The sequence below is a fragment of the Trichomycterus rosablanca genome, chromosome 8, assembly GCF_030014385.1.
Source record: "Trichomycterus rosablanca isolate fTriRos1 chromosome 8, fTriRos1.hap1, whole genome shotgun sequence".
Lineage (NCBI taxonomy): Eukaryota > Metazoa > Chordata > Actinopteri > Siluriformes > Trichomycteridae > Trichomycterus > Trichomycterus rosablanca.
In genome coordinates, this window is record NC_085995.1 from 36809575 (window position 1) to 36836066 (window position 26492).

Consider the following 26492-nt stretch of genomic DNA (forward strand, 5'->3'; position numbering starts at 1 on the left):
TAATCACGTCAAAGAAAATAATCGAATACATGTTGTAATGTGTGTGTGTGTGTGTGTGTGTGTGTGTGTGTGTGTGTGTGTGTGTGTGTGTGTGTGTGTGTGTAGGGAATATTTTTGCATACTACAAACCAATATTTTGGTTTGTAGTCTAGTCAAACAGGTCACTGACCACCTGGTCCACCACATGAAGGTTTCATGTCTGGTCTAAACTGGTCTAAATGCCTACATGGTTCTCTGACAGTGAAGCAGGTTCAGCATTCAGTGGCTAACATGCATTTCTCATGAAAGATGTAGGTTAATAAGATGCTGCAGCGTCTTTACTTCTTCAGAAAAAGTAATATAGACACTATCTATCTCCTCAAATTGTCACAAAAACTGTGTGACGGTGCATTATTTGCAAACAGGTCCCTACCATCAGAGACCTTCACCACCTGCTCTGTGTAACACACACAGCATCATTAGGGACTTCCCCCACCCCAGCCACACACTGTAAAAACTCCTGCCATCTGGGAGGAGATACAGTCGCATACATGCCAGGACCAGTCGGCTCAGGAACAGTTCGGTGAATTTCACACTACACCGTCATCACCTCTTTAAATTAAATATAAAACAAATTTCACCTGAGTAAAAACAAAGTATGTTTTAAATTGATCAGTTCATTAACTAAAGTAAAAAAGTTAAACACCAACTGGCCCTTTAAAAAATAAATTTTACTTCAGTTACATTATCTACTGCAGTATCTTCCTTTATCTATTTAGTACTGAAGCAATTATTAGTAAAAGCAAAAAGCCAAACCAAAGTTAATTGATAATGAAGTTAAATTACAAAACACACAGCCAGGCCTGATGAATTTAAAATGCTGTGAAAATGCTAAAAGGTCTCAACACGCAGCACAAAATGTGAAAAATATGGAAGAGATTAAAAAATCACTAAATTATAGAGGTAATAAAGGTTTACAAAGCCTCAACGTTTACAGGCTCTGAGACTACAAAATTAGTTTGAACCAAAGTTTCTTAAAAATTGCATCAATCGAGGTGCCCAGCGCTGTGTAAGGACCCTGATTGGCGGAAGAGACGCCTGTGCAGAATGCAGGGGCAAAAAGAGGAGGCAGCGGAAGACAAATTGAATGCGCTAAATCGGGAGGAAAACGGGGAGAAAAATGTTCCTCAATCACCCGTCCAGAAAGTTGCAAAATAGAGTTGCAAGGCAAAAACCAAACTTTATGTTGACAGCATGATGGTGATGCTTTGCTGCTTTAGGACCTGGATGACTTAATGGAACCCTAATTTCAACTCTCTACCAGAAATTCCTGTCTGAGAATGTCCTGTCATTAGTCCATGATTTTAAATTTGCCCAAAATAAAGGTTTGAATTAAGATTAGCATCCTGATGCTTAACAGCCATGAAGTGTAAAGGCCCCTTGTGATGTTTAGGCCCAAGGCAGTCTCTGCCTAGTCTATGCCTCAGCATTATTTAAATACAATAATCAAGTCAATGAAAAATAATTGAATACATGTTGTAATGTGTGTGTGTGTGTGTGTGTGTGTGTGTGTGTGTGTGTGTGTGTGTGTGTGTGTAGGGAATATTTTTGCATACTACAAACCAATATTTTGGTTTGTAATCTACTCAGACAGGTCACTGACCACCTGGTCTACCAGGTAGATTAGCATTGTGATGCTTAACAGCCATGAAGTGTAAGGGCCTACAACAGGAAGTAGATGGCAATGATTTTTTTCTGTGTGTCTCCATGACAACTTGCTCTAAGCAAAGGGTGTGTGTGTGTGTGTGTGTGTGCTGAGTAGGAGTTTTGGCTCGTCACTTATGGATTTTTTTCTTTATGTTCTGTGCCAAATAGACTAGATTTCTACCACGACACATACAGTTTTACTCAGGATATCTACTGGCATTCAAACACCATGTTTTTCATGTTTTTGCACCTGTGCAATAGACAAGATGGAGTTTAGTACTGATGCAATAATGTGCCTATATCCTCTGAGAATAAATGACACTATAAGGACAAACCTTTGTGGACACTGGACCAATTTATCCCAAAGGTATTCAGTGGGCTTGAGGTTGTGGCTTTGTGAAGTCCACTTGGAGACCTTTACACCAAACATGTTAAACAATGTCTACAGGGGTAAAGTCATGCTGACATAGGACTGACAGGACTTGACAGTGGTGGGCTAGCATATTAAAGTGCTTTGCCACCCTAGCACCCCTGTAATCATTTTTTTAATTATTAAAAGTTTGTTGGCACTTTGCCTTATTGGTCGAGTCATTGTTAGCAAACTAGAAAAACTATAAAATTGAAATTTAATTACAATTAGGATTTTATACATAGAAATGAGCCTCCCAACTAACTGGGTTGCAAACTCAAATTTGCTGGTCAAATTTCATGCTTTACATACAGTAAAGCACGATGGCTAAGTGGGTAGCACTGTCGCCTCACAGCAAGAAGGTCCTGGGTTCGATCCCCAGGTGGGGCGGTCCGGGTCCTTTCTGTGTGGAGTTTGCATGTTCTCCCTGTGTCTGTGTGGGTTTACTCCGGGAGCTTCAGTTTCCTCCCACAGTCCAAAGACGTGCAAGTGAGGTGAACTGGAGATACAAAATTGTCCATGACTGTGTTTGATATAAACTTGTGAACTGATGAATCTTGTGTAATGAGTAACTACCGTTCCTGTCATGAATGTAACCAAAAGTGTAAAAACATGACGTTAAAATCCTAATAAACAAACAAACATACAATAAAGAGTTTTAAACTGTGTAATAAACATATTCGTTTTGGACCTCTAATTACATCAGAGAGCAGATTTTCTGAAGCCGTCATCAGCAGCAAACCTAGTTTGAGCATTCAGCCTGCTTACATAAGCAGCCATCTGACAATGAGTGCTTTCACACTCTGCAAAGCTTCTGAAGTGAAGAACTAACACACAAACAGTTGTGCTGTGATATCTCTGGAGTAAGAGAAGAGAAGGATGGTGATGTGAGAAATGCATGTGATGGTAGATGTTCTGTGATCTGGATTAGATTGATTGGACAGATGCAAATGCCTAAAAGGAAAGAAAAGATGTAGACGTACACTGCTTTGCAGACATATCTTTTTGTGCATGTGTGTCTGTGTATTAAATTCAAGATTTTCTCATTTAAGCAAGAGATATTTTGATAGTCTGAAATTTGAAACGTTCAGATCACATTGAGAGACAGTCACGTTAGAAATTGGCAACTAGTATACATGGAAGAAAATGAATCATTTAACATGATGGTTGTACTACAGGCAATTTTGCACCTTAATAAAGAAGTCTGTTGCTTGTAACCTGCAATCTATTTTAATTTAGACCTAAACTAGACCAAGATTTACAAACTGTGATAAAACAAACAAATCAGAAACAATAATAAACTACAGAGACTAATAACTAGCAGTATAATTACACAGGTAAAGCTAAAATGGCAAGCCAGCAGAGCAAAACCCAAATGATATTTTATTGGCTCAGTAGTGCACTATCTAGTCGTTCACTTAGTGAACACATGTAGACAATAGAATTCCATTTGGGATTCAGCCTACCTTGAGCTTCATTGCCACATTAACAGCTGTAAATGTCTGCATGTGTAGTTGCCAAAACAACCTAAATAATACAGTTTATTTTTGTAATTAAGCCGAGGAAGACAAAATATAGTCATATTTACATCATCACAATACTTTATATTTTTCAGATTAAAGTATTTTAAATCTGATATTGAAATGTCTGTTTGTTTATTAGTTTTGGCAGAAAAAGGAACCTTTGTTGTTTGGCTTCTTATTTATTTAATTTGTTTCCCAGTCCAGTAATATATTTTATTAAGTCAGTCACTGTTAGCAGGCTAGGCTAACTTGGCACCATAAACGATAAAATCACAATTTACACAATCTTATTTATCAAATTAAGCTTTTCAGTTAATTGTGTTCACATATAGCGCTTTTCCACCAAAGAACTCTGGTTCTTGAACCGGTTCTGTTCAGGTTTTTTCAAACCTTGGTGTTTTGTAGAGAACTGACCCACGTTTCCACCAGTTTTTGGGAACCAAGCCTGTGTCATCAACGGTGGGCGTTACACAACGAAAGTAAAGAGTGACATGATGGTAGAGCGTGTAGATTACCTGCGAGCATTCGTGCTGTTGTTACAGATGTTCCTTTTTACGCAAAAAGCATCGCTCAACTATTGGTGATAAGAAGACGTAGACGTGTTTGTCACAGTTGTTGTTTTCTTTAGTTCATTGATGTGAGAAGCATTTTGCAACCCTCGGCGCAAATAGCCGATTTGCTGAGCGATAAAACACCATTAATGTTCCACTACACGAACATCCATCTGTGTGAAATAACCATTAAATCCAGTCTAAAAGCTCCACATGTATCTGTGTTTAGCTGGATTTACTTCACATGTGGTGGTTCTGCAGCTCGGGGTTCTGAAAATCGGCTTTTCAGGAGAGTCCAAAAAGCTTTACGTAAAAAAGCGTAACGTGGCTGAATATACTAAAAGTACCACATAGAAACACTACATTTTTCTCCGTTATTACTGGTTATAAGAGTTCTGCACTGGTTATAAGTGCTCTGTACTGGTTATAAGAGCTCTGTACTGCCCAAATTCATCGCTCGTTGTTTTAGTACAACAAGCCATGTTACGCTTTATTTTTCACGTTAAGCGTTGTTCGTACTGTCCGAGTCACTTTTACCACGTCATATCCCACAGTTCATCTCTTTGAAAATATCAGCGAATATCAGCAGCAAACTCAAAATTGAGTCAGGTGAACTTTAAAAGATGAAACTTTAGCACCAAAGCGGTTTAACAACTTCTCATATGAAAGCACCCAAACCTCTACACTGTGACACGCCCACAGATGACGTCACGGTTTGCGCTGAAAAAACAAGTATTCTGTGGTGCCAGATTAGAACGCTAGTTCTAAACATGAAACACACAGAACCGGTTCAAAATCAAGTTCGCGAACCGGAACAGAGCCGGATCCGCGTCGGTGGGTAAGACTGTACCTGAGATTGGAAACAGCTTTACTTGGGTTTCGAGGTTTAATGGGCTTGAATCTAAAACAAAAGTGCTAGTACAGCCTAATAGTCACCCAAAGTATGGAGGCATGTGTTTGCCTGGTAATATCCGCCTGTTTGTTATTCAGACAAGTAATTTGTAGTAACACGACCAGTTGTGGCTTCTGATCTAAAAGAAACCAAGTCTTAATGCAACAGTAAATGCACAGCAATGTTCTGATCAATTAACCCGATGCCTGTGAGCTCCTTCACAAGGTCCAGAAAGGCCAATCGGCTATTGAGACGACATTTGATGTGCTACAGGCCGTGAATAATCGCTTCATGACCCTTTTTATGCTCGGATTTATTAAAAGCCCTTTACTAAAAAAGCGTTACTCACTTCAAACAGGAGAACAGAATTACCACGTTTAATTTAAATTTCATGTGAGAAATGTGTGATGCGAGGGTTAAATGGATTCAAAAAACAAAACGTTTTAAATGAGGGCAGCCAGTAAAGAGCACGCTAAAACCTGAGGGTTCAGCCATCAGGTAAATTATACATGAAACATTTAGTATTGCACTAATGTACTAAATTAGTTTTTAATTAACAAAAAGGAAATGTTAGGATCATAAATATATTCATTAACAGGAGAATTGGAACTATAAATACTAGGCAGCAAATACCTTGTTTTAAAACGCACTTAAAGATAATTATCACCCCCCTGCCAAACATTAAATAAAAACATTCAAACATGATATTCAGTACATCCGGAAATAAACCTGGCAAACCAGTGCACACTGACTGTCTCTAATATTATGAATTCCTGCTAACCTAAAAAGACATTTCTAACCAAGCTAAACTCTCTCACAAATAATAACAACAGAACTTGAATATAAGAAGTAGATTTATTCTCACCTTGATGCATCAAAGCTGTCATATGATCCCACCGTGTAGTGTCTGAAGAGCTTCCGTCTCTCAGATCGGTCCGTTCTGGCATCTGCAGACACAAAACAAGGCTTTCATGTTCAATATCTGACCAGTTTACTAAGTCCTACCTATGCATACTTTGTAGCCGAGGCTGTAATTTACTGAGGACTGGCATGTGAAAAGTGTACAAACTTTATAACACCTGGAAAACATGCAAGCTGGTTTGCAAACTTTACAATACATTTTCAGCAATTAGCAGGCGCTTTTATCCACAGCAACTTACAATTATGACTGAATACAATTTGAGCAGTTGAGGGTTAAGTCCCTTGCTCAGGGGCCCAACAGGGGCTACTTTGGCAGTGGTGGGGCTTGAACTGGAACCTTCTGCTTGCTAGTCCAGTACCTTAACCACTGAGCTACCACTGCTTAATAAATTGGTCTACAATAAAGTGCATCTTTTAAATGAGCCGATATTATGTCCTTTGGTGCTTATGCCTAAATCATTTTTCTACATTTTATTTTTATAAACAGCTTTATCCTGGGCATTTATTCTTTACCAACTGGACATCTACAAAGATGGGGGGTATTCTTTTCAAGATAAAACGTTTGATTAAACAGAACAAAAAAAAGTCAGAAATTATGAATTAATGGTTTAACACAGAATATTTTCAGTAGGGGCACAGGCTTGGGTAGTCATGCGTTTCTGACTAGCTCTCATCATCAAACACCATTAAGATTAATTATGTTGGTAATGAACAACTTTTCACATTAATTTACATTCAACATCAGTGCAAATTTGGACTCTGTGAGCTTGTTTTCAGGGAAAGGGAGAATAAGGCATAAAATTTGCAGTTTTTATTTTCTCTTATCATGCCTTTAAGCAATCAGAGTATCTAGTTTCATGAATAAACAATAATTTCCCTCGGGACAAATAAAGTATCTATCTATCTATCTAAACTGAATTAAACATTTAGGTTTTTGTCACAAATTATGTTTTCAAAAATGAAAACTTACACAAATCAGGGCAGTTGTAGCCTAGCGGTTAAGGTACTGGACTAGTAATCGAAAGGTCACCGGTTCAAGCCTCACACTGCCAGGTTGCCACTGTTGGGCCCTTAAGCAAGGCCCTTAACCCTTAATTGCTTAATTGCTTACAGCACTGTAAGTCGCTTTGGATAAAAGCGTCTGCTAAATGCCGAAAATGTAAATGTAAATGTAAATCAAAGATGACAAGATCCAGAAGCCGTAACTCCTGGTGTAAAATGCATGGAATGAAATTATTACAGGCTAATTGTGAAGTTTTTCATTGTGAAATAATATTCCATTCATGTGCTCGAGTAGCACAGCAGTCCTCTGTTATATTAACCCACCACCTTTGGAACCCAGGTTTACATCTCAGCTGTGCTATCGGCTGGAAGGGGGACTACACAGACATGATTGCTATCTACTGGTTGCCAAAGCAATGGTTTGGCGCCCTGTCTAGTTTATTCCTGCCCTAGCCATAGTATGTCCCAGTGAAACTTGACTCTCCGTGACCCTGACCAGCATAACACTGTTAATAATAAATATAAATAAATGACTGACAATACAGACTTGAGCATGACAATATTCACCTGCTGCCAACTGACAAAATTTTGTAGTACTCATCCTACATGCTGTGCACTTTACTGTTTTTGTAAATATTCCACATGCTGCTAACTTACATTATTTGTACAGTATATTACTGTATATTACCATTGGTATGTTACCATGTATTGTGTACCTCTGGTCACTGAATACTGTAATACATACATGCACACATCCATACATTTTCTATATATTGCCTGTAAATAGTCTTATAGTTTGTATATTTTTGTGTTTAATGTTTAATGTACACATTGCTTGTATACTGTATTTATACTAGAGAGATACCATCAGCTGGAACCAAATTCCTTGTGTGTATCCACATACTTGGCCAATAAATCTGATTCTGATAAACATAAAAAAATAATAATAATATTTTATTATTTAATATTAACAAAGGGAAGATGTTCCTCTTTGGGCAATTGGTTGCTCTTCATCTTTCTTTTAAAGGTTTTTAGGTTTTTTCTCTGTAATGTTGCTGTTAATCCAAATACATGGATATTATAAATAAATTAAAACCAAATCTTCAATACCATGATAATCATCAATATTATATTTAGCATAAACTGAACTAAATGATACAGAATGAAAGATCATGATGAATAGATTCCACACAATATGGCCTGTCTGTGATGACTGTATGCGCTTTTTTAATGGGCACAGGGGAGTAAAAAGCCTTCTGCTCACAAACTGGTGTCCATATGTGACCATGGCTGCGGTCCATCCTGAAGTGATGAACCCTAAGCAGGGGAGTGCAGAGGGAGAACGCCTACACCATCTTTTTCTAGGTCATTTCAAAGCATTTACTTCAAATGCACCTTCTAATGAATCAGAATGAATGAGTGCAGGGTTTTATCTGCATGACAGAAATGTAAATGACAGCTAGTGATTTTAGCTGTAAGTGTAGATCAAGTTCTGGTATAACGTTAACTAATGTGCATTTATTCAGGGGAGGCGCTGTGGCCAGTGAAGACATTGCACTATAATATATTTTATATAGTTTAGAATTCTTTAAAATCTCATTCAACATCAGTGTCTGACAATACAATGTTTTCATTACAAATAATCAGGAAAACAATTTGAGTGAAAAGCTAAATCTTTCACAGTGTCTTAGTGTTGGGGCTACTGAAAAGCAAGTAAGGACATTTGTAAAAGTGACCATGTCATTTCCTGTGTACAAAAGGTCAGATTTCCATGAGTCTGATATTTTCCATTAAAGCACATGATTAGATGACTAAAAGGCAAGTGGATTTCATCGATTCACCAAAAGTGTGTTTACATTAATATATTTGCAGACAGGGTTCACCTATAAATATGGTCATTCCAGGTACCAAATGTGTGTCACCCTGCAACAGACTGGCGCCATACCCACCGCCACTGTGAATAGTTCAGCAGTTAGAAAAAATTAATGATAAATGACCATTTTTCTGCTTTTTATATGAATGACATTATCAGCATTCCTTCATCTTGAGACAAACTCGTTTGCTCTCTGATATTTTGTCTACTGCTATGTTTGGCAGGTTGAAACTCCAAACCGTTTGCATTGTATATTTTGATCCATGATGATCATATTAGCCATCAGGAGGCTGCGTGGGATTCAACACCTTTTCCCCTCCATCCTACTCACTGTTAGCTGTTAAACTCACACACTTTCCTCTGCTTTGTTGTGTAGAAAACACATTATGGCATACGTATAACATAGACCAGTCCCGCATTAGCCTACACCAAGACGAAATGACAGTCGGCCGGTTATTGACGTCTTGTTTCAGTTTACTTTTTACTATTAAGACATTTTAACATAAATATTTAACCTTATTGTAGATTGAAACTGGATGATATGCTGCTGGAACATAACAATATTGACAGCTGACATAATCCTGAGATCCTAATAATAATAAGGTGCACCTATTTTTGGGACCAGTATGGCAAAAGCGTGAGGACAAGGACAAGCAGTGCCTGGACTATCAGTGTTTTATTTGTCTTTGCTTGATGAACTAGTGACTTAGATGTATCGGCTAAACACCAGCAAGTTTTTAATCAACCCCAAAAAAAGATTGTTATTAAGAACAGATTTGTTTTCTATGGCTGCTGCATTATGCATTAAAAAAAAAAAAAAAATACAGCATCATTTCTATAGCCAAACGTAGGTTGACGGATGACATTCCATTCCAAATCCACAGGAACTAAGTTGGAGTTGACCCACATGTTGCAGCCAGTCATGTACTACAAAGAGCATGTGTGAGGTCAGGCACTGATGTTGAACAAAAAGGCCAGACTCCAGATTCGACAGATTCGACTCGTGACTTCAAAAAATGACTTCAGGACAGCAAAAGTCAGCAACATTAGTTACGTGTGACAACTGTATTTATATATATATATGATCCGACATCATTCTGATCGTGTCATTTTCTGCTCTCTAATAACGTTCCGGCCGTCTTAACCCGCAAAGCACGCAATGGGTAAAAGTTCCAGCCAGCTTCCGGCGTAGTGATAAAGCATCGCTCCCTACTCCCTCCTTTGAATATGAATCTTACTTAAAATGGTGGAATACCCTATGTAGTGCACTTCACAGTAACAGATAATGTGAATGGAACGCTCCTACAGAATTGGCGCTAATGACTGTAAGAACCGCGTTCTGAACCAATCAGACCTTCTGATTGTAATATTAGTAGAAATGCTGTTATTTGCATTTATTCAGTTTGCGTCACACAGATGATTGTCAATGAAACGCTTGATTGGTTTTCTAACGAGTTCGTGTTTCACTTCACAACCGGGAAAAGTTTGGAGGTTTTTTATTATAAGCACATTTACAAAATAACGGATTATATTCCTAATGGGACACACGGTTATAAATTTAATAGCATCTGGAAGAACATAAGCTAAGGTAAGCAGTATTATGGATTTTTTGCTGTGTTTGGGATTTTGGCCGCTGTGCCATAATTTGCAATGAAAACAAAACGTCAGTTTAAGCTGTTAACTGGTACCTAGGAAAGTAAAGACACGAGTAAAACGGCTAAAAACAGCCACTAATTTGTTGTTTTTATCTGAATTTACAGATTATTTGTTTATTTCTACACTACATTTCCTAGCCTAAAGACTCATGACTTGACTCTGACTTGTATTTTGTGAACATCTCTGATCTCTAGTATTCTCAGCACTAAAAAACATGCATTGCATTTTTCAGGCATGTTCTGATAATTAGCGGATGATTTACCAAAAGCAAATTACAATTGTGACTGAATACAATCCAAGCAATAAACTTCCCAACAGTTACAACCTGGAAGTGGAAGAGGTGAGGGTTGAACTAGTAAACTTCTAATTACTAGTTCAGTACCTAAATTGCTAAGCTACAGCTGCTAAAATGGATCTGTTTCTGTACCAAACTATTAATTGTCAATCCAAACAACTTATTAATTAATACTGTGTTAGTGTGAATGACATGGCAATTTTTTTCACATGAACATAAAACACAAACAGTCCCGAGGCCACTGATTTTACACCCGTTATGTTCAGCATAACTTGCCTCGGTTACTAAAATCATCAGTATTAAAATAATAATAGGTTCTTTTTCATGGACAGTTGCACCAAAATCTTAAATACAGGCAATAAAACATTCCACATTTAAGTGTTACATTAACACAACAAAGTTCCAAAAATGTACAGTACCTCCAAAATGAACCTTCTTCCTAATTCTGGGAATCTCATCCATCTGGCCTCCTGTTCCTTTAAGCTCAGAGCCAATCACAGAAAACATCCAACGCCCAAAAATCAATGAGAAGAGCAAGCACTTTTTCCCTCTGACTTGCCCTCTGGCCGCTCACTACCTCCACATAGCCTCCGAACTTTTCCAGCCCTCAGACTCCATCGCGAACGGAAAGAACTAAGCACTAAGACGCTCCAGTGTGAGCTTCAAATCTCTCGGCTGCAAAACGACCAGCGTGTGAGAGAGAGACTGAAAAAAATGATAAAGAAGAAAAAAAATCTTGCCAAGGCCCACTCCTTAGCAACAGGCTTGTACAGTGTAGATCATGTTTCCATGGAAATGTATCAATCAGGAATGTGCATGAGTGTTTGCACATTCGCAAAGGTTCAAGAGACGTCGATGCCCTCTTCTAAACACACCGGAGTCATCAGCAGGACTAAATCTGCACTGTTTGTCCATATCAGCTCTCTGATGCAGCACCATGGAGCTCTGCATGGACAAACTGACCTTTATTTATTGGACTTATCCTCAAAATGTACTGTAATTTCATGCAGTTAAGAGTAAAAAGCTTGACACATAAAGAAAATGAAATTTACACAATATCAAATGTATCCACAGTTTGTTGACCAGCTAAGACATGTTTGTTGTCTGTCTTTTTTAATTCTTTAAATGAGCTAATAGGTCAATGTTACTATAAAATAATAGATTTAAATCATTCAGTTTAGCAATGTACAAACTTTAAATAATAAATAATTCATTCTCACTGACCACTTTATTCTGGACACAGCTGCAGTGTCTGGCACCACCCAGAACTACTGTACAAAAGACAAAATTACATGAAACATGGGCCACTAATTAGTCAAACATTTAGTCATTTAGGACAAAACAGTAGCTCAGTGGGTAGCACGGTCTGGGTCCTTTTTTTTTGCATTTTTTCACAATTGACCTGATTGCATTACACTTCCCCTTTACTGATGCTGACCTCCACTCTGACTGAGGAGAGCCGTGGCTAACACACGGCCCCTCTGACACAGGTGCAGTAGCCGACTGCATCTTTTTACCTGCACGAGGCAAGTTCATATGTGGATCAGCTTTGTGTACAGAGAGTCACACCCTGATCCCATTATCTCTCATCTTTGTGCAGGCACCATCAATCAGCCAAAAGAGGTCGTAATTGCATCATCACCTCCCCTGTGAACGAGCCAATCATTGTTTGCATAGGCACCCAGCCTGCCAGTAGCAGAGCTGAGATTCGAACCAATGAGTGTTTTAGTGCTGCACCACCTAAGTCCCCCTCTGGGTCCTTTCTGTGTGGAGGTTGCATGTTCTCCCTTTGTATGTGTGGGTTCTCCCTGGGAGCTCCAGTTTCCTCCCACATGACAAAGACGTGCAAGTGAGGTGAATTGGAGATTTACATTTTGCATTACATTGCATTTAGTGGACGCTTTTATCCGAAGTGACTTACAGTAATGTGACAGTATAGTATCTAGTAGATTGAGAGTTAGGGGCCTTGCTCAAGGGCCCAACAGTGGCAACCTGATGTGGCAGGGCTTGAACCAGCGACCTTTCGATTACTAGTCCAGTACCTTAACCACTAGGCTACAACTGCCCTACTAAATTGGCCATAATGGTGTTCAACACTGAACTTGAACTAATGAATTATGTAAGATCCGTAACTACCGTTCCTGTCATGAATGGAACCAAAGTGTAAAACATCACCTTAAAATCCTTATAAACAAACAAACAAATTCACTCAATCACTCACTCTAAAAGGTCATACACAGAAGCCAGTGGATCTGCGTGTTATGTTGGACAGTGGTAGCCTAGTAAGTAGAGCTTTGGGCTATCAACTGAAAGATTGAGAGTTTGAATCCCAGCTCTGCCATTCAGCCACTGTTGGGCCCTTGAGCAAGGCCCCTTAACCCTCTCTGCTCCAGGGGCGTCGTACAATGGCTGACCCTGCGCTCTGTCCCCAGCTTCCAAACAAGCTGGGATATGCTAAGAAAAAGAATTTCATTGTACTGTACACCTGTATATGTATGTAAGACAAATAAAGACATTCTGTTCTAGGAGGAAACCAAACCCATTAAGATCCCCTGGACCCATGTTTCACTAACCTTACCAGGCTCCTTTCACTAAATGGTCACAAATAGGATGTAGTTTGCTATATCACTGTGATTCAGAAGTCTTAACCCTCCATGGCCAAGGTTCACATAAATAAACCTAAAATAAAAAGTGCGATATGAATAATTATTTATAGGGAACTGGGAAGTGGCTCGGCAACACGGGTCTTGGGACTGCAACTTTAAACCCTACCTCTGTTCCTTCTCTTGAAGGAGTTGGTATGTTCTATCTAGCTGCATGGATTTTCTCAATGTACCTCCCACTTCCCATAACATGTAGGTGAATAGCTATTTTTTGACTTGGGACTAGGTGTAGAGGGCAGTAAAAGTTGCCCTGTCCATATTCAGAGTGGCACCAGACCTACTGTGACCATAACAAGCAAGAAGCAGTAAGTAAACATAAATGAGAAAACCACTACTCACTGGCATAACTGTCTCCGCTGTAGCCTAGAGTATAGAGGTGGGAAGTTATTAAACCTAAGTCAAGCAAATCTGCACTTAGTTAGCAGTATTGTCTAAAAACATTCTAAATGTTATGAGGAAGAAACCTTGTTTGTAGACTATATGTATTAATGCAGTCCCTCCTTATGACTATAACAGCCTCCACTCATCTGGGAAGTCGTTTCACAAGATTTTGAAGTGTGTAGGCAATGTACTGCAATGTACCGACACATCTATCACATCAGTTTCACACCCAGTCTGTCCCTAGCCAACCTTTTTTATTATATATATTAAGCTCTTGCTTGTTTTTACTAAAGGTCTTCATTTTACCTTTGTCACTTACAGATTTCGGTGTTTTGGTCACAAGAGCTCTCAAAACACCTGAGCTTTTATCACCTTTCACATCTACAGTGCGTATAGAAAATTGCCATTATACCAAAGTTGTAATTAAAATACATGTTGAAGGGGAAAAGCCCCCCCCCCCCAATATTCAGATTTGCTCAAAGATGCCCCCCAAAACACTGAAACACTGATATAAAATGATAAACCTATTCCATTTACTGTATTTGTGTAATGTGTCAGTGTAATGCATCAGTGTTCCCCTCATTTTTTGATGGCAGGAATGTTTTAGAATGGCAGGAAACTCCAATCCCCCGACCGCAGGTAGAATTGGTCCCCCCAAAGTTCAATTCATGGTTACATGCTGGAATCATACTATGAAAATGAATATAAAATATTAAAATGAAAATAAATGAAGTCTAGCTTTTTCCAGCTGTTTTTACACATTATAACCCTCGTAATAAAAGACATTTCTTTTGAACAAGGTCTTTTTTTATTGTTTTCAAAGTTTTATCACAGAGACAGTACATCAAACACCCCCCACCCCTCAAATACCAGACATATGTATTCAAACAAAGTACATAGCCAGATTTCAGCAAGACTTTACATAAATAAATTAATAGATGAATTGTTAAAATAATTGATCAAATAATAATAAAAAAATAATAAAAGTAATAGAAAAAAAAAGAAAAACAAATGACATGAATAAGAGTTACATAATAATGCTGTCAGCCTCCAAATTCTCAACAAAAGTTAGAAAAGATAGTATAAAACTTGTCAACAGATCCATTGAGGGTGTGTCTAATCTTTTCCAGTTTGATATGACACATGACTTCCCTAATCCAGTAATAATAAGTTGGTGGGATGACATCTTTCCATTTAAGCAAGATCAGTCTCCTAGAAAGAAGTGAGCAAAAGGACAACATATTTACTTCCCGTTCACTAAGAGAAGCGTCCGTTGGGGTCACACCAAACAATGCAATAAACGGTGAGGGAACTACTACTTGTCCAAATATTGTAGAAAATGTGTCAAAAAAAGGACTGCCATAAGGCGTGGAGCCTCGGGCCAGTCCAAAACATATGTATGAGAGAGGCTGGGGACTGCCTACATCTATCACATATGGGGTCCAGTAACGCTTTAATCTTACTGTAATAAAATAATTTTTAAAGTACAGACTGACAACCATGATATTTTTATTGATATTTGCTGATATTTACCATGTAATTTTTAGAAGCATTTTCTTTTTTCTCAATACTTAATGTTTTTTTTCCTATTTATTTATGCATTTTCTCCCTTTTTCTCCTGATTTAGCAGAGTCAATTTGTCTTCCGCTGATCCCTGATCCCGATTACATTCGAGGAGGGTATGTTGCTGCTTACGCCTCTTCCGACCTGTGCGCAGTCCTAGCAGACTCCTTCTTTTCACCCATGCATTCTGCACAGACACCTGTATCTACTAATCAGGGTCCTTCCACAGGGTTTGAAGACCACCCACAGAGTCCGGTCATCCCGCCCTAGCAGACACGGTGGTCAATTAGTATCTGCTGCAGGCACTGCCAATTATGCTCGCTTAATTAGGTGGCGCCCAGTCGACTGGCGGCAGAGCCGAGTTTCGAACCGAGGAGTTCAGAATCTCGGCGCTGGTGTGCTAGCGGAATATCCCGCTGCGCCACCTGGGTGCTCAATAATGTTTTAATGCAAAATGTATGTTTTTCAAAGGGGTATAAACATTTTCTATAAGAACTATATACAGTAAACTTTTGAATAGCATTCATCACACATGCAGGTCTGCAGGACTTATTTAAGCCAATAGTGCCATTATGTTAAATCTGCATTAATGCCAATATTGCGAGCTGCTGTGTGATGGATAGTCAAAATGACTTAACATTTATGCCCAAAATATACGGACAACCTTGACTATGACACTATGCAGAAACAGACATGGTTTGGTCCAACATCCTGACCTGGTGCCTGACCTCACAAATACTATTTTTGATGTTAATTGGATAAAGAGTTGATATTTACATTATTATCACTATTACGTTTAGAATAAAATAAGATAATCCTTTATTAGTCCCACAGTGGGGAAATTCTAATTCCAAGGATCTGGAGTGTGTCTGTGGGAATTCAGTTTATTCTCACAGTTTGAGAGTGTGTTTTTCATTGTTAGCTTGCAGAACAACAAGGAAGCAGGTTTTCATCCAAAATGTTTCTGTGCTGTGCAACATTATTTTCCCCAACATTCTTAACCTAAACACTATTTAAATGCTGTGTGATGAGTTACGAAGTCCACAAGTATCTAAATTGTAGCGTGTTCATTAGATTCCTTGTACTGGATCGCAAATCATTATAGGAGAAGTATCTGTGCTGATATGTTGGCACATGGAGGTTGCACAAAGTAAACTACATACAAGAGTGCCAATATTTATTTCTTTTAAATATTTCTGGTTAGAATAAATGCACTTCAATTAAATGTTGGGTTTGTCTCATATTTTCATGGACATTGACCTTATTAACCACATTTTTATGATTTCTTTTATCTAAATTAATTAAAGATATAATGTAGTTCTCACTGGTCACTGGTGTTGTCAGACTTTGAAATGTGAGGCTGCACTAGGTGACGATGAGTTCTGTGGAGCAGCAGATGGTCTTCTGTAGCTTCAGGTCTGAACTGAGTGTGTTTTAATGGATTCTCCCTGGCAGCAACATCCACACCAGACTGGGACCCAATTTCATCCTAAATAGCTTGTGGTCCCTTTAGTATACCACACACACACACACACACACACACACACACACACACACACACACACACACACACACACACACACACACACAAACACACACAAACACACACATGAAAGCTGCAGTGATGTGGAAGGCACTTTAAGTGAAATGCTTCCTCGGGCCCTTTATACCAGTTTGCACAAAAATGCTAAGTTGACCCACTGTACACACAAACCAACTCTTCTGATCATAAAAAAGAGGATGAGATGACATTCAGCTCAGTGAGACAGTTAAAACTGAACATTTATACACACTTGGAGGAGGTCTTGCCAAACTGCCATAAAGACCTAATATATGGAGGCTTTCTGTCCAACAGGTTCTCCCATCTCTGTACAAGACTTTTTGTGTGACTGTTGAGTTCTTTTTATTCCTCTTTGACCCAAGCCCTGATCGCCCGGAAGCCTAATAAAAAAAAACACCTCTTTACTACGCACTTGCATTAAGAACCAACATGCTCTTATCTTTTATACTATCTGACAAACCTGTCTACCTATCTACCTGTTCATTTAAGGGAAGGTGGTAGCCTAGTGGGTAGAGCTTTGGGCTATCAGTTAGAAGATTGTCGGTTTAAATCCAGGCTTTGCTACAAAGCCACTGTTGGGCTCTTGAGCAAGGCCCTTAACCCTGTCTGCTCTGGGTGCGCCGTACAATGACTGACCCGGCACTCTGACCCCAGCTTTAAAACAAGCTGGGATACATGGGAAAAAGAATTTCATTGTACTGTACATTTGTATATATGACAAATAATATGACTTCTTTGTTCTAACAGGGTTTCAGCAAATTTGTATCCTTACTAGGGCAGTTGTAGCCTAGTGGTTAAGGTACTAGACTAGTAATCAAAAGTTTGCTGGTTCAAGCCCCACCACTGCCAGGTTGTTGCTGTTGGGTCCTTGAGCAAGGCCCTTAACCTTCAATTGCTTAGACTGTATACTGTGACAGTACTGTAAGCCACTTTAGATAAAAGCGTCTGCTAAATGCCTAAATGCTTGAACTAGAGTAAGGAAATAGCATGGAAGCACTTCTATAAGCTGATCTGGTTAAGAGCATCTGCTAAATGCTGAACATGTAAATGTAAATCATTGTGTGTGATAGAATTGATATTATTACATTCCCTTCTTCTCCCAATCTAGTCATACAGTGGGGTCAAAAAGTATTTAGTCAGCCACTGATTGTGCAGGTTCTCCTACTTAGAAAGATGAGAGAGGTCTGTAATTTTCATCATAGGTACACTTCAACTATGAGAGACAAAATGAGAAAAAAAAATCCAGGAAATCACATTGTAGGATTTTTAAAGAATTTATTTGTAAATTATGGTGGAAAATAAGTATTTGGTCAATAACAAAAGTTCAACTCAATACTTTGTAACATAACCTTTGTTGGCAAAGACAGAGGTCAAATGTTTCCTGTAAGTCTTCACCAGGTTTGCACACACTGTAGCTGGTATTTTGGCCCATTCCTCCATGCAGATCTCCTCTAGAGCAGTGATGTTTTGGGGCTGTCGCTGGGCAACACGAACTCCACAAATTGTCTATGGGGTTGAGGTCTGGAGACTGGCTAGGCCACTCCAGGACCTTGAAATGCTTTTTACGGAGTCACTCCTTCGTTGCCCGAGCGGTGTGTTTGGGATCATTGACATGCTGGAAGACCCAGCCACGTTCCATCTTCAATGCTCTCACTGATGGAGGTTTTTGCTTACAATCTCACGATACATGGCCCCGTTCATTCTTCCCTTAACACGGATCCGTCGTCCTGTCCCCTTTGCAGAAAAACAGCCCCAAAGCATGATGTTTCCACCCCTCTCGGCGTAGTGTGTTACTGATGGTAGCCTTTGTACTTCGGTCCCAGCTTTCTGCAGGTCATTCATCACGTGTAGTTCTGGGATTTTTGCTCATCGTTCTCATGATCATTTTGACCCCACGGGATGAGATCTTGACCCCAAGGGAGATTATCAATGGTCTTGTATGTCTTCCATTTTCTTACAATTGCTCCCACAGTTGATTTATTCACACCAACCTGCTTGCCTATTGTAGATTCACTCTTCCCAGCCTGGTGCAGGTCTACAATTTTCTTCCTGGTGTCCTTAGACAGCTCTTCGGTCTTGGCCATGGTTAAGTTTGGAGTCTGACTGTTTGAGGCTGTGGACAGGTGTCTTTTATACAGATAACGAGGTCAAACAGGTGCCATTAATACAGGTAACGAGTGGAGGACAGAAGAGCTTCTTAAAGAAGAAGCTATAGGTCTGTGAGAGCCAGAAATCTTGCTTGTTTGTTATTGACCAAATACTTATTTTCCACCATAATTTACAAATAAATCCTTTAAAAATCCTACAATGTGATTTCCTGGATTTTTTTTCTCATTTTGTCTCTCATAGTTGAAGTGTACCTATGATGAAAATTACAGACCTCTCTCATCTTTCTAAGTAGGAGAACCTGCACAATCAGTGGCTGACTAAATACTTTTTGACCCCACTGTATATACTAACCCTGTCAGCAATAAGTGGCTGAAACATCTAAACTTAATAATTAGGAGGTGCCAACACACTTGGTGCAGTTTTAAATTTAAGATCCTCATGTACGTATGTAGATAACTATGTAGATACAGCACAAATATCATTCATCTCAACATTTCTCTTACGTATCAGCTTTTGTTTACACATAATCAACTGAGTATCTACATATGGCTTGTACAGGGTCTTAACCTGTTAAATAGCTGATTAATACAGGAACAAACATGCATTAGTAAAGAGGCTTACGCAAGTTGCTCATGACTGATAAAGGAAGGGGTGTGACATGAATTGGTGTGCTCACTGTGGCCCACTTTTAGCTGAATATCGCACACCTAACTGAATTACCAGCTTGCTGTGGCCTGAAGGCTCTTCACACACTGTGTGGGATAGGAGTTAAAAATAGACCGTCATGATGAGGTAATCTCAAAAAGTTCAGTGTGCATGTTGTACTGGGCTGCTAATGTTTAAATGATTCCCATCAGCTGTGTGGCGAAGCGTTTACAGCGTTATGATTAGCCAATCGTCACTGGTCAGCTCGATGGTGTCTTCATAGGGCAGTTGTAGCCTAGTGGTTAAGGTACTGGACTAGTAATCAAAAGGTCACTGGTTCAGGGCCGCTCAGGTGGCTCAGCGGTAAAAACACATGCTGGAACCACAGCTGGGATTTCGAATACATCGTATTGAATCTCAGCTCTACCTGCCTGTTAAGGCCGGGCGGCCACATGAACAACGATTGGCCTGTTGTTCAGATATGGGCGGGACTAAGCCGGATGGGGTCTCTCTCCCATGACTGGTGCAATTAGGACCTCTGCTGGCTGATTGATGGCGCCTGCACAGAGATGAGAAAAGAGTGCTGTCAGGGTGTGTCTCTCCGTACACAACGCTGAGCTGCACTGCACTCGTCAAAGTGTATGTGATAAAAATGCATACGGCTGCTGCCCACGTGTCGGAGAGGGCGTGGGTTAGCTTCGTTCTCCTCAGTCAGAGCAGGGATCGGCATTGGTGGAGAGGAAGTATGACACCATCGGGCAAAAAGGGAGAAAAAGCTTTTATATATACAGTCATGGCCAAAAGTGTTGGCACCCCTGAATTTTTTCCAGAAAATGAAGTATTCCTCCTAGAAAATTATTGCAATTACACATGTTTTGTTATACACATGTTTATTTCCTTTGTGTGTTTTGGAACAACACAAAAAAGCAGAGAAGAAAAGGCAAATTTGACATAATTTCACACAAAACTCCAAAAATGGGCCGGACAAAATTATTGGCACCCTTTCAAAATTGTGGGTAAATAACTTTGTTTCAAGCATGTGATGCTCGTTTAAACTCACCTGTGGCAAGTAACAGGTGTGGGCAATATAAAAATCACACCTAAAACCAGATAAAAATGAGAGAAGTTGACTCAGTCTTGGCATTGTGTGTCTGTGTGTGCCACACTAAGAATGGAGAACAGAAAGAGGAGAAGAGAACTGTCTGAGGACTTGAGAACCAAAATTGTGGAAAAATATCAACAATCTCAAGGTTACAAGTCCATCTCCAGAGATCTTGATGTTCCTTTGTCCACGGTGCGCAACATAATCAAGAAGTTTACAACCCATGGCACTGTAGCTAATCTCCCTGGACGTGGACGGAAGAGAAAAATTGATGAAAGGTTGCAACGCAGAATAGTCCGGATGGTGGATAAGCAGCCCCAATCAAGTTCCAAAGAAATTCAAGCTGTCCTGCAGGCTCAGAGTGCATCAGTGTCAGTGCGAACTATCCGTCGACATTTGAATGAAATGAAACGCTATGGCAGGAGACCCAGGAGGACCCCACTGCTGACACAGAGACATAAAAAAGCTAGACTGCAGTTTGCTAAATGTATGTGAGTAAGCCAAAATCCTTCTTGGAAAACGTCTTGTGGACAGATGAGACCAAGATAGAGCTTTTTGGTAAAGCACATCATTCTACTGTTTACCGAAAACGGAATGAGGCCTACAAAGAAAAGAACACAGTACCTACAGTCAAATATGGTGGAGGTTCAAAGATGTTTTGGGGTTGTTTTGCTGCCTCTGGCCCTGGGTGCCTTGACTGTGTGCAAGGCATCATGAAATCTGAAGATTACCAAAGGATTTTGGGTCGCAATGTAGGGCGCAGTGTCAGAAAGCTGGGTTTGCGTCCTAGGTCATGGGTCTTCCAGCAGGACAATGACCCCAAACATACTTCAAAAAGCACCCAGAAATGGATGGAAACAAAGCGCTGGAGAGTTCTGAAGTGGCCAGCAATGAGTCCGGATCTAAATCCCATTGAACACCTTTGGAGAGATCTTAAAATTGCTGTTGGGAGAAGGCACCCTTCAAATATGAGAGACCTGGAGCAGTTTGCAAAAGAAGAGTGGTCCAGAATTCCAGTTGAGAGGTGTAAGAAGCTTGTTGATGGTTATAGGAAGCGATTGATTTCAGTTATTTTTTCCAAAGCGTGTGCAACCAAATATTAAGTTGAGGGTGCCAATAATTTTGTCCGGCCCATTTTTGGAGTTTTGTGTGAAATTATGTCAAATTTGCCTTTTCTTCTCTGCTTTTTTGTGTTGTTCCAATACACACAAAGGAAATAAACATGTGTATAACAAAACATGTGTAATTGCAATAATTTTCTGGGAGAAATACTTCATTTTCTGGAAAAATTTCAGGGGTGCCAACACTTTCGGCCATGACTGTATATATATATAAAGGTTACTGGTTGTAGCCCCACCACTGCCAGGTTTCCACTGTTGGGCCCTTGAGCAAGACCCTTAATCCTCAATTGCTTAGAAAACATGCTGTTACAGTACTGTAAGTCGCTTTGGATAAAAGCATCTGCTAAATGCCGAAAATGTAAAATGTCAAGCTTGCTTTGTCATGCTAGAACAGGAAAGGGCCTTCCCTAAACTGTTGCTGCATATTATTTTATATATTACGTATATAATTACAGGCCTTTAAGCTAATAACAGAGCTGAGATTTGGACCTGAATCTGGCAGTGGTGGGCTGCAACAGACTGCTGCGCCACCCGAGCGCCTCCATAATCATCCTTATTTTTACACCCCACCCCAAGTGTCTCTGCTAAAAAACATGGAAACAAACTAAAACCAACAAAATGTGCACATGAGCATTTAGTCCACTTAGAACAAACATCAAATAAAACCTCACTCACTCACTCAATTTCTTAACCGCTTATCCATTTAGGCTCGTGGGTTGTGCTGGAGCCTATCCCAGCTTTTCAATGGGCGCAAGGCACACAGTAACACCATGGATGGGACGCCAGTCCATCACAGGGCAGACACACACACACAAACACACACCCATTCCCCTAAAGCAATTCAGTGTCTCCAATTAACCTGACTGCATGTTTTTGGACTGTGGGAGGAAACCTGAGCTCCCAGAGGAAACCCACACAGACACAGGGAGAACATGCAAAACCCACACAGAAAGCACCCAGACCGCCCCGCCTGGGGATCGAACCCAGGACCTTCTTACTGTGAGGTGACAGTGCTACCCACTAAGCCACCGTGCCACCCCAAATAAAACCTGTATATAATAATAATTTAGCTTCTCATTTATGAAGAAAGGTTGTGTGTATGATTCTACAAACACTATAACCACAGTGATGTATGGAGGATGTACAATGGATGGGAGGGTGTTTCTCTGAAAATGCTAGACACAGAACAAGGACTTGCTGGAGAAAAATATCGTCTCAGACAACAGTGCCAAATATACAACCAAAATAACAAAAGTAATTATAATTTTTGTCTATATATTTGTTAGGTTCTGTGGCGTCAGGGGAATGTGCCATCTCTCCCTGACGCCACAGGCCTTACAGAGCAGTGAACGAGCTGGCTGAAATACCTGGCCAGCTCGTTAGGGCGAATGCGCTGCAGCTGTGTCCTGTGCCTTCCCCTATTTAAGGGATAGGCGCAGAGCTGCAGCCTTCGCATCTTCTGCGTTTGTTGGCCTTTTTCCTTCTTTCAGTTTGTTTGGCACTGCGGTGCCCTTTTATGTTTCTTTATTTGTTTTATCTCTAGATTGTGCCGCCGCACTGTGCCGCCGCCGCTGTGCCGCTGCCGCCGGGCCACCGGTATTGGGGCGCCACCAGGCCGCCGCCGCCGCCAAGCTGCCGCCATTTGAGGCGCCGCTGTCGTGCCGCCGCCGCCGCCTGGTCGCTGCCTTCAGGTCGCCGTCGGGCCGCTGCCGCCGAGCCGTCGAGCCGCCGTGCCGCCGCCACCATGAGATCCTGTTATCGCGCCCAGAGGAACGCGATCCCCTCCCAGCGTAAACCGCTGGTGACAGCGTCGCGTTCCGCTGTCTGGAGCGCTATTACAGCGGCCACTTCCCAGCCAACTTGGCTGGTGACAGCGCCGCTGTGTTCTGTAGCGTAATGACGCGGTTGCGTTCCAGCAATCCTTGCTGCCGACCGTAACACCCGGGCTTGTAAAAAGCCCGTGTTTTTTCCCCCTTCTCCGGCCAACAGCGCGAGGTTTTCCACCTCGCGAACCCGGTCGCTTCACCTCTTTAGTGCTGGGAGCGGTTTTGCTTTCAGCGCTGCTGTGGCAGGCTGCGTAAGCTCCCAGTCAGGAGGTGAGCGACCAGGGTTCGCGCCTCGCGCTTCCCCTTTTTGTTATTTGTGTTTTTCTGTTTATTTTCTTGTATATTGTGTTTATTATTTAGTAAATAAAACCCTTTAATCCAACTTCCTCTGCATCCTTGGGTCCTTCCTCCCCGAATCATAACAATATTTGTGCATTTTCTCCCCTTTTCTCCCGATTTTAGCATTGCCATTGTCTTTCCCTGCTGGGGATCCTGATTGCATTAGAGGAGGGTATGTTGGCACACCACTTCCGACACGTGTGCAGTCCCTCGACCCCCTCTTATTCACCTGTGCTTCGGTTGATTAGCACATGAGGCTCATCCACAGGTGCCTCACTTGCTAACCAGGGTCCTTGAACAATGTTTAAAAACCCCATCCACTTAGTCTGGCCTTTTCCCACCCAGCAGACATGATGGCCAATTTAGCAAGAGCCAAGGTTCAGAATCTCAGCGCTGCCGTGCTAGCGGAATATCCCGCTGCGCCACCTGGGCGCATAACAAATGTAATTTACTTGGTTTTTAAAATACAAGTAAAACAACAAGTAATACAAGTGGAACCTTTTCAGTCTCCTAAAAATGTGGAAAATTGCGCCAGACAGTCCATCAGAGGCTCTGTCATAAACTTGGGAAATTAAAAATGGTGTGTTAAGAGAAATGGACCAAAAGTGAACAACAGTGATCGTCAATGAGCCTTGGCCGCTCCCATGACCCTGTCGCCGGTTTACCGCTGTTCCTTCCTTGGACAACTTTTGATAGATACTGATCACTGCAGACCGGGAACATTCCACAAGAGCTGCAGTTTTGGAGATGCTCTGACCCAGTCGTCTAGCCATCACAATCTGGCCCTCGTCAAACTCGCTCAAATCCTCACGCTTGTCCATTTTTCCTGCTTCAAATGTTCACTTGCTGCCTAATATATCCCCCCCACTAACAGGTGCAGTGATGAAGAGATAATCAGTGTTATTCACTTCACCTGTCAGAGGTCATAATGTTATGCCTTGTCGGTGTATGTTTTTGTTCTTGATTATAGGAAACACAAAACATTGTGTGTAAATCTGAAGTGAATATTTGCACTTGAAGTTTATCAAATAAAAAAAACAAAAACACAGCATGACTTTTGACTTACAGGGTCGATCCTCGTTTTGTTTGTTGGGGATTTCCTCCACACACTCGGATGGAAACCAGCCCACATTCCCTCGAGCGCTGCCCTCCCAGAATCCTCCTTCACCAATACTGAGCACTGCAGACAAAATACAGCAGGTGATTTTCAATCTCAAAAAAAAAAAATGTTCTCTCTTTTTCCTCTGATCTTCCCCTAATCTAGTCATATCCAATTACCCCAACTGCTTTACGCTTTATCTCTACCAATACAACCCTCCACTACTGACAGAGAAGCTTCGCAACTGACACACGCCCCCTCCGACAGGTGCGCAGTACCGACTGCCTCTTGTCACCTGCACAAGGCGAGTTCATTTGCCGATCAGCTTTGTGCACGGAGAGCCACACCCTGATCAGCATAATTTGCACCAGTTATGAGGTCTCCTGGTCTGGCTTTCCAATCCCTGAACAACAGCCAATCGTTGTTCATGTGGTCGCCCAGCCCAACCAGATGGCAGAGCTGAGATTTGATACAATGTATTTGAAATCGCAGCTCTGGTGCACTAGCGTGTTTTACCGGTGTGCCACCTGAGCGGCCCTTAAAAACATTTTTAAAATTCATTCAGCTTTTAGTTTGGTATTTATTAAACTCATTGTTAAACAAACATACCAAACTACGAGGGTTCTTCAAAAAGTTTCCACACTTTTTAGAAACTCTATTTAATTAACTCTATTTCAAAACCAAATGAGATCACTTTTCTACATGTTCTCCTTCCGATGCATTTTTCCAGCATTGTACCAACGTTTAAATGCCATCAGCAAAAAATGTTTTTGGTTAAGCTCGTAACCACTGATGCAGCGCTGCTTTCACATCATCATCACATGAAAATCTTTTTCCCCTTAAAGCTTCTTTGAGCTTCCAAAAAGGTGGAAATCAGATGCCATCAAATCCGGACTATAAGCGTCTCTCAGTCTCTCAGACATGACCAGTTACTGCTCCTCCCACCCTCACCACTTATAACCAAAAAATAAAAGTGAGGAAACTTTTTGAAGATCCCTCGTACTTATAAATCATCATCAGAGCCACATTTATTACCACATTTAAATTGCTTCTATTGAAAATGTATGGCATATTATAGAGTGGAGAATCTGATGACGATGACCATAGACTGTTAAGTGAGTGAAATTTTCTAGTGGGTGGGTGAAAAATGACTCTCATTAACAGAAAACACAGTGGTCTGTGTCCCAACTTTTTTTTGACTCTGTTGCAGGCATCAAATAGTAAATGTGTTTGTATTTACAAACTACAGTACACTGATCAGCCATGACATTAAAA

The 26492-nt window shown here is 40.7% G+C and overlaps 2 protein-coding genes across 2 annotated transcripts in view; both read right to left on the reverse strand.

Annotated features, from left to right (window-relative positions):
• LOC134319568 (SH3 and multiple ankyrin repeat domains protein 2-like) overlaps nucleotides 1-11340 on the reverse strand; it is a 74689-nt gene extending 63349 nt beyond the window's left edge. Inside the window, exons 1-2 of the mRNA XM_063000820.1 lie at nucleotides 11228-11340; nucleotides 5927-6008 (exon numbers count right to left, since the gene is read on the reverse strand). Of these exons, the coding sequence (XP_062856890.1) occupies nucleotides 5927-6008; nucleotides 11228-11315 (170 nt within the window). The 5' untranslated portion in view covers nucleotides 11316-11340. The remainder of the gene's footprint in view (nucleotides 1-5926; nucleotides 6009-11227) is intronic.
• A 3663-nt stretch (nucleotides 11341-15003) lies between these two features.
• LOC134318737 (SH3 and multiple ankyrin repeat domains protein 2-like) overlaps nucleotides 15004-26492 on the reverse strand; it is a 111926-nt gene continuing 100437 nt past the window's right edge. The window contains exons 10-11 of the mRNA XM_062999668.1: nucleotides 25185-25298; nucleotides 15004-15064 (exon numbers count right to left, since the gene is read on the reverse strand). Coding sequence (XP_062855738.1) covers nucleotides 15063-15064; nucleotides 25185-25298 — 116 coding nt within the window. The 3' untranslated portion in view covers nucleotides 15004-15062. The remainder of the gene's footprint in view (nucleotides 15065-25184; nucleotides 25299-26492) is intronic.